Here is a 12806-nt window from a genome sequence, read left to right on the forward strand (position 1 = left end):
GGGTATTAAATTATTAATTGGGCGTGGCAATTGGGAGGTCAAAATGGAACAAATCCAAAATAAAAGTGTTCATTAGATGGCATTGAGTGGCAGGAGACATTGGTCGACACTTGGCAATTAGCATTTGGAATTAATAGTGGTATTCCATGCAACTTTGTCTTTGTTTGACACTTGAATCTTTCTCGAGAATATTAGAATTTACAACCCATCTACACATCAACAATATTATTCACTTTGAGTTATCCGGTTTCCATGGATACATCAGATCCATATGATTTTACTTTTCCAGGGGGTCATCAATCCTAATAGTATTCTCGTAGAAACACGTTTAACTGTAAAGTTACTATCAGATGTTGTTATTTAAGGAAACGCATTGTTGATAGATAGAAACTAAAATCATCTATATATATGTTAACAATGGGGATGGGATATATTCAAAATTCTTTAGCTAGGTCTAGAAAGTTGATTTTTGTGCATGCAAGGAAGTGGTTTTGGGGGGGGAAAAAAGAAAAGGTTCCTCCTAACTAAGTTGACGAATATATTCGTTGGGTTGTGGTGCTTTCACCCCAAAAAAGGAATTTACCATATATTAAATTCAAGCTATTTGACTATTGGCCATATTGGAGACCTTTTGAAGCTATTAGCTAATGCCTTAATGGTATAAATAGAGGATACCCCTTAGAGAACCATTGGCATCCGATCCAACCTCCTCAAAACGTACATTAAAGAGGAAGAGAGGGTCTCGCCGGAAGATAAGTCGTGACGTTTGGTAGCCAAGGATGACTTGCCTAAATCCACCCATTATTGTATATGATCATGATGAAGAAATCACATATTGTTTTCTTGTGGTTTCTAGGCAGTCAACCCCGGCTATCCTGACTTGCTGCTTATCATTTATATGCAAGACCCTAGAGGTATAAAGTGGGTTGGCTCGATCCAACCCGATACGGCCCATAGGAGGCCCGCCACTTTAGTGGATCGGATTGACATGTATGTCTCTGTTCGTGGGTAGTAGGGTTGGATTGGTCTGCCAACCTCAAATCCCCTGACCCGTGAAGGCCCAGCACGACTCAATGACTCATCGTATGTCGTGGGTCCCCGACCCTGGTCCTGTCAGCAAGGAGGTGTTGGGCCGGGCTGACGGCCCATGGCTTGTTTGACACCTCTAGCAAGACCTAGTGTATCTCCTCGATTATGTTTATTTTTAATGCAAAATATTGAAAGTCAGTTATAGGGAAAATCATTAACAGAAAATGAACAGCTCAGCAGTCTGCGCTGTCATAACCAATGACGAATTGCCAAGTATCAATAAGCAATACGACATCGTTTCTCCTCAGGAAAAGCTCCTCAGCGTGAAGCCGGGGGACGCTGCTATCTATCGTTCACTCGCTTGGACTCCAAAGCTGAACTGAACAACAACTGGAAGGAACGATGAAGACGAGTACAGGAGTGATCGCCGTCGTTGCGATTTTGTTGTTCATTTCATCCGCGCTTGCCGTCTCGGAAACTCCGTTCATTTTAGCTCACAAGAAGGTCAGTCTTACCGGCCTCAAATCTGGATCAGAACGTGTTTCTGTCTCCATTGACATCTATAACCGCGGATTTGTGTACGTACCTCCTCCTCCCTGATATACGCTTTTTTTCTTTTTCTTTCCGATTTCAAATTTCAATTAATTTCAGTTATCAATCTCGGATTTGCTCGTCTTCAGTTATGGGGTTTTTTTTTTTTTTTCTTCTTCTGAATTTTGACTTGTATGCGAATTCTGTGTTGAAGTTTGACATCTATGTTTGGTTGTGGAATCTTCAATCGTTGATTTCCTTTCAACAATCACTGTTGAATCTGGAATTGTGAATGAAATTAGTTTTTGTGTGGAGTTAGGATTGTATTGTAATTTTGCCAAGGACAGCATATATGGTTACATGTATTGTTGTTGCATCTGATTCTCTGTTGCTGAGAACACAAGGTTTTGTGTTTGTATATTTTCAGAGAGAAACCTGAAATTTGGATAACTTTTGTTTTCACAGAGATGCGTATGATGTGAGCGTTAGTGACAGTAGTTGGGCTTCACATGTCTTTGATTATGTCAGTGGCAACACTTCGAATTCATGGGAACGACTTGACGCGTAAGCTACTCCATTCCTTTTTAACTCGTATTAGACCGAGTTGAACTTCTTCCATTAGTCTTTGGCTTTGTAGATGTGACTAATACTTGTGATCTGCAGCGGTTCAGTTGTCTCTCATTCTTTTGAGTTGGAGTCAAAAGTAAAGGGCATGTTTTATGGCGCCCATGCTGTCATCACATTCCGGATCGCAACAAAGACTGCGCTGCAGGTTGGGAGTTGTATTTTGTTTCTGTTTGAACTGACAAATTTCTGGGTACTGACTGGTGAATATGTTGTTTCTAGGAGGCATACTCAACTCCAATTCTGCCATTGGACATCCTTGCAGATAGGGTTCCTGATAAGAAGTTTGCCTTGGTAATCTCTTATTGTGAAACAAATGTAGAATAGTGGCATATTCGTTACATAATCAAAAGATAACTGGTATTCTTAATGTGTGTCACGCTGAATGAACAAATTTTCGGTGTTCTAAATAATTCTTCTAGTGGCTCAACATTTCAGGTTAATGTAAAGAATATTGTTTATATCTAAAACTTCACTCTTTTTGGCTGACAACATTTTTTTTTTTTGTGTGCAGAGGTTGTTGACCAAGTATGGATCCCAACTTTCTGTCATAACCATTGTTGTTCTGTTTGCTCACTTGATTGCCACCCCTTCAAAATCAAAAGCTACAAAGGGAAGGAAAAGGCAGCATTGAGCATTACAGTTGCAGAGTTTCAGGTTATTAGTTTTATCTTTTTGTCACAGAAATCGCCTCCTAATTTTGAACACCTCTGAGGAGCATTTTTAACTCTTGATGGTCATACGAATTTTCTAACCCTTCTTTTTACATTTCCGTTATGCTACTTCCTATTTTACTCCTCTGTAGTAACCTGTTAATTTATCTTTCTCTGAGCCAGTTTTAATTCTGATCGCTTATTTACTACGAATATGATTAGATGCCACCTTGGTTATACCGACTATTTTTAGCATGATAACCTAAATTCTGTGGCCCTGGTTTTTATAATATGACGTCTGGTGGTATTTAGGTTTTTACCCAATCTTTAATTACTCGTAAGATTTGATGCTATCAAGATTTACCTAAATTTTCACTATATGTTGTATGCAAGATTTCCTTTTATTCATGGGTTTAACTTCATGGAAATAGAAAGGTTGAGACTTTAGAATGGTTTCGCTTTCCAATGTTATAAAACTTTATTCTCGTGCTGTTATTGAGATAGATAGATAAGCAGAGGTGTTTTTGTTTTAATTCGTAATCCTAGGTAGTAAGTGATAAAAGCAATAACACATTGAACGGCCATGTGCCAATGAAGATTTTCTTGTTGAGTATGAATTGTTTGTGATGAATCTTATTTGCATCCCAGTTTTTGCTAAGTATAACCCAAACTCAACAAAAAACCCTCATCTATACACACCTCCGCCTAACAATTGTTCGTCATTACCTCCCTTGATAACGTTGTTGGACCTTCGATTTTCCTTCTCAATCTCTCTCTCAAATTGAATCCAAATAACCCTAATCTCTCAACTCGTCGTCCTTACCTCCCTCGATAATTGCCCTTAAGGTTCTCGGAAAGAATGACTGCCTTGTCGAGGGCGTTCTCCACCTTCCCGGTAACACTCCCGTCAAGCTTGACTCCCAAGACCTCCTCCAGATCGGCAATAAGGAGTTCTATTTCACACTTTACGATGAGTATGAGGACGTGGAAGACGTTGGTAGTAGCAGTAAGAAGTTGAGGAGATAAGGTGACGAAGGTTATGGGTAAAGACGAAGAGTTGTTATTTCAGATCCATTTGCGGTAGCAGCGGAAAATACTCGTAAACCTGTCGAAAATGAGAGAGGAAGAGATAGAGTTGCAGGTTTGCCCAGAAATTCAAGTCGGAGAGGAGCATGAGTTGCAGATTTGTACATGTGCTGCAGGGGGCAAAATTTAAAAAAAAAAAGGAAAGAAAATGAGGTGAATTCATAATTGTTTTAATTTTAATTGGGTTTATTTAGAGTGGGGTGTACTCAATAAATAATGGAATACAATTAAGGTTGATTTTGTTTCTAAACTATCAAATAGTCTCTCTCATCAGTTCTAGACTTCTAGTACACACACATATTTATGGATATTTGCTCGTAGACATTTGTGAAACACTAGAAGATCATATTTTATGAAAGCTAAACACTTAATATGCAATGGAGTAATATTGACCAATAAATTGTTAAAGCTGAAGAATAAAAAAACTAAAGTCGATCTTGACAGGAAGATTACAGAACACCTATGGAAATAGCAGGAGAGGACAGAAAGCGACCACAACATTATCAATAGAGAGTGCAATGTCCCCCCGCCCCCAATAAAATGTTTAGGACTTAAAAGGACCTGAAACAGCAGATCCCTTCAGTTGTTCAGATACCTACTTAACTCGTCTAGATGGCAAGAACTCCAGACTTGTTTTTCCAGTGCAACTATTCGGACACCCGGAACATTAACCATAAAGCACAACCACATCAAACAAGCGCAAAAGTATGCTGATTGTTAGTTTTTGTAGATTACTTTGTAGAATTGTAGAAATTAGAGGGAGTAGAGAAAGAAGAAGAGAGGTTGAAGAAGATGAACAATGTTATTCATTGCTTACTTCATACAACGGCTATAATCCTATTTAAACAAACTTTACAAAGTGAAACGGTCATCTGTCTTATCAAGGCAGATGAAAAACAAATAATATAAACAATACAAATTTGAATAAGAAAGGACTTGAGTGAGCTTGGTAAAACAAAGGTCCAAGCAAGTTACGTAAAGAGCCATCCCAAGGTGGAACCCATCTCTTCAAGATGAAGACCCGAGTCTTCACTAGGGCTTGCAAAAAAAGAGAAACTCTTATGAAGGAGAACGAAGGCGTGAATCACAGAGGAAGCTCAGAGACGCGCCAACACAGCAAGGAGTTTATCACTGATCACTAAGTCAAAACTGTTTGGGCTCGATCCACGTGTGTTTGCCACACGTTAAATTTAATTAATTAATTAATTTTTTTAATATATTTGTGAGGAAGGCCACACGTGAAATAAAATGAAAGGAAGAGTGGGAATTGAACTGAGTTACTTATTGAGGGGCAAAACAATTTTTGGTCATTGAAATATTTTATTAGGTTCAACTCAGTCACCCATTTTTCAAATGTTTCAATTTGGGTATCTAAATTTCTAAATAGTTTCAAACAGGTCACACGAACAGTCTTTAGCTATTTCAGTCTGTCAAACTTGTGATATGAAGGACAAAAGTCAAATTCAATTGATTTTTACTAATGTGGACTGACAAATTGATGACTTGGATATTATGAAAATAAACATAAAAAATAATATTCAAAAAACCTAAATTGCTCTCTAGCCTTCGGACGTAACCCCACGGCCAAACTTCTGTTCTTAGTTTCCCCACCTGTTCATGCCGCATTGGAGAGCACTGGTTGGAGAGACTCAGGGATTTCGAGCATCAAGTGAGGTCAATTGCTAAGTTGAGACACCAAAACTTTGTTAGGGTTCGTGGGTTTTATCGGAGAGAAGATGAGAAGTTAGGAGAGCAAAGGTGTTTTATTGATACATTTTATGTTTGTTTTAATTTTTCAAAATGATATATGTCCATAATTTTCCCTTCCATAAACTTACATAATCTATGTGGCTGTACAACTCAGCATGCCACATAGATATCCAATTAAATAACCAAATTACCAATTAAATAAAAGATGTAATTAATTCTGGAATTCCCAATTCTCTCTCATCCAAGGTTTTTTTTGTCGTTTACTCCTATTTCTATTCGTCCATTCTCTCTGTCGCCAACCTGCAAACCAACCTACGAACTAGGTTTTGCTCCTTTGAAGCTCCAGAAACAATCAATGGCGAGTTGTCTTTGTATACGTGTTTGATCTACGAGTTACGGTGGTGTTTGGAGCTCCTCTTTCGTGTTGTTTGGTGCTAGGCGTTTCCAGAAACAATCAATCACACAAAACTGAAGATGCATACATTCAATGCTTCATTTAGATTAGTTTGCATTAGTTTAGGAGTTCTATGAATGAATGCAAGGCTATTTCGTGTATGAACTCACGTACAATTATCTGTGATTTTGATATGGCATATGATTTTTTTTCTTTGTTACTATGATGCTCAAATCTCACAAATGCAATTGTTTGTAGGTTTTTAGTTTTGGTATTTCTTTACTTTTTATGTGGATGAGTGGTGAATGTAGTTTGAGATTATGTTTACAATGGCTTATTACACTGTTGAATTATTAATTACATTGTCTTAGTGCTTAATTACATCGTGCTTAATTACACTGTGTAGTACTCACTGTAATTAAATGATAATTTTGCAATGATGATATGGAGTTCACTTCGGAAGATAATGACCATGACCAATTAGATCATGTGGACAATGTAGATGTTTTTGTTGAGGATGTTGCTTCACTCACGGCGATGATTGAGATGTTATTTGGTTCTGTGGATGACTTGTTCAATCTTTAAAAGGATTTTGGTCAACACAATGAGTTCTCTGTTAAGAGGAGATCCATAAGTAAGGATAATAGTGGGATGTACAAATATTTGATATTTACATGTAGAAGGTCTGACAAATTTTATAGTCATTCGAAGAATTATGTTTGTAGTAATTTTTAATTTTGGGAATAAGTTTAATATTTTGTAGTAATTTGTGTTGTGTGTCATTAAATGCAGCTTTTGCAATTTGTTTCAAGTGTCAAAGACATTAATTAAATAGTACATTGTTTTTAATTGTTGCACATTGTAATTACTTACATTGCAGTGTAAATAAGTACATTGTATTATGTGCACAGTATGTTTAGCTATTGTATCATACATATTCCAACAATCACAATTGCTAATCTGTTTACTTAAAGAAAACTTTGTTCAATTTATAATTGAATGAACTTGGATGGCCTAGATGGTTATAGATTTGGGCCAAAAAACTACGCATATTAAATTTTCATAATCGTCCAGAATCCAATTTAACATATTACGCAAAAAGTGTAAATATTTACATTGTATAACTACTACCATTAAAGGATAGGTTCACAATGTATTTAGATGTATCTAAATCCCATAACATTTACAAAAAGAACCTACATTAGTATCCTAGCATATAAGTAGGCATCATTTTCTGTAACTTGGACACTCTTATTTGTTAGGACAAAAGCTCCCTTTTTGTCATTATACATACTCATAATATCACATATTATTTGTTCTTGCTTCTTTGGCCCAACTTCCATGTCACCCCTCTTGAGTAGTTTCTTGTACATAAGCCAGAATGGTGTCTTACGAAGACACATGTTATGCCTATGCTGCAAAGATATAGTCCTTAGAAGGGACGTTATACCTAACATATTCTACCGATATTGTAAAGCGCTTGGCTACGGTTTCTCTGTTGGTTGAGACATCTCTTTTGGCTTACGCTTTTCTATTGTCGTATTCCGTACTGCTCTCATTTTTGTCATCCTGTAAAGGGAAACACCACATTATTATAAACAAAATGTAATTAATAACAATGGGCATTACTCAAATATCCAAAAAAAATATAAACCAAAGTGCAGCAAAATATCCATTCACCCAAATAGAAAGGAAAAAAAAAAAAGAAGAAAAAGGACCACACCCAGAACTCAAGAAAGAAAAGAACCCAGACCAACCATTGTAAGTTGTAACTACTTCACCAATAGCTCTTGTCCCATGTTCATCATTAACAGGGATGATCACAAACTGCGCATGCAGTCAAGAAACAGTACATAAAACAAAGAAACCCACAAAGATTATATACCCAAAATTGAATACCAACACATAGAGTAGGAATAGGAAAAACAAAGATAAGATAAAAAGGTGAAATACTTGAGAGAGGATAACTGAAAAAAAGGTTACCAGTTACAAGATTTTGGGTAAAAGCTAATATGGGAAGTGTTTTTAATTACATTATCGTACTGAATACAATGATCATTACTCAAATATCCAAAAAAAATAATAAACCCAAACACGACACAATGTTACAAGTTACACTGTATATATAGATGCATTCAGAGTGAGTTTCATCATCAAGTTGTTTCCATAACCGTGTGCAACCAATTACATTGCCATAATATGTTATTTTCAACAAGGATTTGCCAACAATTTCGACAATGTAATCAGTTAATTTGCAGAACAACAAAGGTTTGTTAAACGTAAAAAAATTAAATCACAATATAGTCCAATAACTATTTACATTGCCCTAGTTATTAAAACTGAATCCAAAATTGAGCGAAAAAAAAAAAAAACCCAGTCGAGATAGATTTGGGTAAAATCATATACCGAAACTGTTTTTAATTACACTATAGTGCAGAGAGATCTTGGAATTATCAACAACTACTAGGTATAAATATGTGATTCAAATACACACTTGTTTTTGTTCGAAGAAGTTGTCGCCCAAACAGAAAAATCTGCTTCAAATCCTCAAGAAACTAACATCGAACATAATCAATACAAGAAAAACCTGATTTTCGAGCATTGTGATCAATATTGATCATTGTGGTATTGTTCGTACTTAGCAAGTTTTACAAAAATGAGGGAGAAAGAGAACGACCTTCGTCTTTCTTCAGGCGGTTATAGATGAGATTTTTCTTTTGGAGAGTTAGGGTTTTTTTTTTCCGTTTTGGTTTCTCGCGCCTAGTTTTCGATCTAATGGGCTTTTTTTTTTTTTTTTTAAATTCGAAATTGCCAAGCTGGACAGCCTACATGTCATGCGACTTGGTTATGTAAGTTTATGGATGAATATTTTATAGATGTGTAGTGCTTCCGTTTAATTTTTAATGGCAAGTAAGATCTTTTTTTTTTTTATTTATGCTATGTAGGTAATTTAGCTACCCGAAATAGCTAAAAACTGTCCATATGACTTGTTTGAAACAATTTAGAAATTTGAATGCCCAAATTGAAACATTTTAAAAATAGATGACTTAGTTAAATCTGATCAAATATTTCAATGATCAAAAGTTACATTTCCCCTACTTATTTATGGACCCCATCCAACCAAACAGCCTACACAAACAATTATAAAGGCAAAGGCAAAGGCAAAGGCAAAGGGTTCACGGTTATAACTATACAAAAGTACAAAACTATAGAAACAAAGCTAAATTCTTGGCAGCATCCATCTAGCCCCCTATATTTGACGAAAAGACAAATTAAGCACATTTGGGAATGGTCACTCAGTCAAACTGTTTGGGCTCAATCCACTTGTGGTTTGCATGTTAGCTTTGTTTTTTTGTTTTCTTTTTTTTACTTTATTTTATTCCCATTACATGACAATATGTGTATAAATACTGAATTTGGTTGAGATGAATGATGGAGCAGGCAGTTCATAGCTCTACAGTTGAAAATAATGACAATGGAGGTTGAGATACCAATACCAACAATTACACTCTTATAAATTCTATTATTACGTCACATATTCATCTGTAGTCCAAAATCTACGATGTAAAACCATAAACCCAGCCAATAATTACCCATGAAAACAAATAAACTGAATTCCTCTCACCTTAGAGAAACGCCAGTCAATCAGACCTTCAGGTACACGATTCTCGACATGATGCATTGACCATGGAAGCACAACTACATCAAACAAGCGCAAAGGGATGCTCATCACTCGGTCAAACTGTTTGGGCTCAATCCACGTGTGTTTGCTGATCCTTAATATATTTGTAAGGAAGGCCGGGCCCCACGAGAAATAAAAGGACAGGAAGAGTGGGAGTTGAACTGAGTTGACGTATTGATGGATCCCATCCACCAACATTAATAGAATGATCAAAGAAAGAAAGAAAAATATTATTTTAATGATACATGGACAATATAATGCAGTGTTAATCTGTAAAATAGGTAATGGTAACATGTTATCTTTATTATAGGGAATCCATTAAGGGAACCTTGTGCGGATATTTCAAAGGCTTCAGAAGTTATAAAGAGACAAAACTATAGAAACAAGCTAAACTGGCAGTCTGGCAGCATTCATCTGTACATTTAATTTAATTAATTAGCTCACTCAATTTGACCAAAGACAAATCAATGAAGCACAACTAGATCCTCGTGTATTTTGCATGTTAGCTTTGTTTTTTTTTATATAATTTTTACTTTATTTTATTCCCATTACATGACAATATGTGTATAAATACTGAATTTGGTTCAGATGAATGATGCAGCAGGCAATTCATAGCTCTACAGTTGAAAATAATGACAATGGAGGTTGAGATAGTATCCAGAGAGTGCATCAAACCCTCTTCTCCAACATTATCAACTCATCATCTCAAAACCCATAAAAGCTCTCTCCTTGATCAATTCGTCCCCTCCGCATACTTTCCCTTAATTCTCTTTTACCAGCCAAACCAACCCTCCTCCTCCTCCTCCATCTCTGAAACATCACAAGTGTTGAAACAATCTCTCTCTCAGATACTAACTCTTTACTATCCTCTAGCCGGAAAGGCCGAGGACCATCTTTCCATTGATTGCAATGATGAAGGCGCTTGTTATATCAATGCCAGAATCGATTGCAACTTATGTGACTATCTCAAACACCCCACTACCTCAGCATTCCCCAAATTTTTGCCAGACGAGATCATGTACAGAGAAGTTGTTCCTGGGGATCATGTTTTGATGATTCAAGAAACTTTGTTTTCTTGTGGTGGCATTGCAATTGGCGTGGTTGCTTCACACAAGATTTTTGATGCAACTGCTCTGTGTACATTCATGAGAACTTGGGCTATTATTGCTCGAGATTCAATTGAAGGAGCTCCGACTCCAGATTTCAGTGCCCCATCAATTTTCCCCCAAAACCATCCATTCCCACAAGATCTAACCACTCCAGGTTTGTCAAGTCTCTTGATTGGAGATGGCATGTCTGTTATGAAAAGGTTTGTGTTTGATGGATCAGTCTTGAGCAATCTCAAAGCCAAAGCAGCAAGCTCAATGGTGCCCAACCCGACTCGAACAGAGGTTGCGTCTGCATTCCTTTTGAAACGCATAATGTCTGCATTCAAGCTAAAATCAGGAACCCAGAAACCAGCTTTGGTGACAAATACAGTGAATTTGCGACGAAGGGCTGTCCCACAATTCCCAGAAACTTTTGTGGGGAATTTTGTGATTTTAGTGGCCAAGATGATATCAAAATCAGAGGGTGAGGAAATAGAGTTGTGTGATTTCGTCCATCAGATGAGGGAAGCTGTTTTGGCAATCAACGGTGACCTTGTGAAGAGCTTTGAAGGTGATGAAGGATTGGGAAATTTTTGTGGGGCCTTGAAAGAGTTTCGTGAATTAGTTTTGAAGTCTGTATCGGAGGGAATGGAACAAGTTGCGATTAATAGCTGGTGCAACCTTGGGCTTTATGAAGTCGATTATGGATGGGGAAAGCCTTTATGGATTCCATTTGCGGGTGCGGTTGCGGGTGCAGCCCAACTGCCGCCTGTGAATATGATCCTTTTGATGGACGCAAGAGATAACAAAGGAGTGGAAGCATGGGTGGCACTGAATGAACAAGTGATGCACTTGTTAGAAAATGATGAGGAACTACTTTCTTTAGCCTCGGTTAATCCGAGTCCTCTATAAAGTGTTTTTCATGATACATGTAACGGTAAAAAATAATCAGGGCGGACCCAAGATTAGAATGGGGGGCGAACAAGTAGTGGTAATCTACAAGTCCATAATAAAATTGCATGGTAACTTCATTTGGGTACACCAGAACTACGTTCTCAAATATTACATATATTGAATTGAAACAAAGAAAAAGAGATCAATGATCATACCATAACTAAAATGACATTCTTTCTTCCATATAAGTATCTGTTTTAAGATAAACTATGTTAAAATGATGTCGGGCTAGCCCAATAAACATTCGGTAACTAAACCCTAAACTGCACGCCTAACCCAGAACATCAACACTGGCTTGGCTGGATATAATGAATGATTAAAACTCTTAAGATGATCATGACATAATGGAGGAATTTAAGGATTGGTAAGCCAAATCATTCCCGAAGAATGGTAATTCTAAAACAAATTCTTACGATAATGCAATGGCAAAATTAATACTCAGAGGTACCATGGTGACGAGCACGAAACAATATTTGACCACATTAAGTTCAACCAAATGTCTCTGTGAATTCAAAACATATTTGAGGTGGGATGTTTGGTATGTTCTCTACATGATGCGATGATAGCAATTACAAGAGAAGAATTCATCAACCAGGCAAAACCGTTGAAACCCAACACAAAGTCCCACATCTAAAAAATATAGAAGGAGCATTTGTGGTTTATAAGGTGTTGGATGGACCTAGTTTCATGAGTCATTGGCTTTTGAGATAGTGGGCTTCCATCCAATGCCAAATAAACTCACATGCGTTAGACCCATATAATGTGGACTCACCTCCGGTCTAAATTCCAACAAAAACAAGGAAACCTCAAACACCCCGAAAAAGGGGTTACAACTTGCACATCCCTCCTCTTTCCTCAAAGCAAAACCTTTTAATTAGTATAGAGCCTAATCATCAAAGAATTATCTTCACCACATGACTAACATAATTACTCATGCCCATGCTTTCTAAGAGAGAGCACACAAACAAAAAACATCCAGATATATTTGAAAATTGCAACTGCCATGTTTACCGAACAAGCAAGCCTTTCATGACAAAAAAATTGCAAATAAATGA

The 12806-nt window shown here is 36.9% G+C and overlaps 2 protein-coding genes across 2 annotated transcripts; both read left to right on the forward strand.

Moving 5' to 3' along the window:
* Window positions 1-1296: 1296 nt before the first annotated feature.
* On the forward strand, window positions 1297-3050 carry LOC119985254 (translocon-associated protein subunit beta-like). The gene is made up of 5 exons (XM_038829492.1): window positions 1297-1607; window positions 2026-2124; window positions 2224-2332; window positions 2407-2478; window positions 2699-3050. Exons 1-5 carry the CDS (start codon window positions 1432-1434, stop codon window positions 2816-2818), a joined length of 576 nt encoding a protein of 191 aa, XP_038685420.1. The 5' UTR covers window positions 1297-1431; the 3' UTR covers window positions 2819-3050.
* A 7257-nt stretch (window positions 3051-10307) lies between these two features.
* On the forward strand, window positions 10308-11818 carry LOC119985332 (stemmadenine O-acetyltransferase-like). Its single transcript, XM_038829604.1, has one exon. It carries the CDS (start codon window positions 10342-10344, stop codon window positions 11707-11709), a length of 1368 nt encoding a protein of 455 aa, XP_038685532.1. The 5' UTR covers window positions 10308-10341; the 3' UTR covers window positions 11710-11818.
* The last annotated feature ends 988 nt before the right edge of the window (window positions 11819-12806 follow it).

Source organism: Tripterygium wilfordii, chromosome 19 (assembly GCF_013401445.1).
Source record: "Tripterygium wilfordii isolate XIE 37 chromosome 19, ASM1340144v1, whole genome shotgun sequence".
Taxonomy (NCBI): domain Eukaryota; kingdom Viridiplantae; phylum Streptophyta; class Magnoliopsida; order Celastrales; family Celastraceae; genus Tripterygium; species Tripterygium wilfordii.

Bases quoted from the DNA above. Each gene is read 5' to 3' on its own strand.
- LOC119985254 (XM_038829492.1), top strand. From the start codon at position 1,432: ATGAAGACGAGTACAGGAGTGATCGCCGTCGTTGCGATTTTGTTGTTC. The intron at 2,125-2,223 runs GTAAGCTACTCC...TGTGATCTGCAG, and splicing joins TCATGGGAACGACTTGACGC to CGGTTCAGTTGTCTCTCATT. The intron at 2,479-2,698 runs GTAATCTCTTAT...TTTTGTGTGCAG, and splicing joins CTGATAAGAAGTTTGCCTTG to AGGTTGTTGACCAAGTATGG.
- LOC119985332 (XM_038829604.1), top strand. From the start codon at position 10,342: ATGACAATGGAGGTTGAGATAGTATCCAGAGAGTGCATCAAACCCTCT.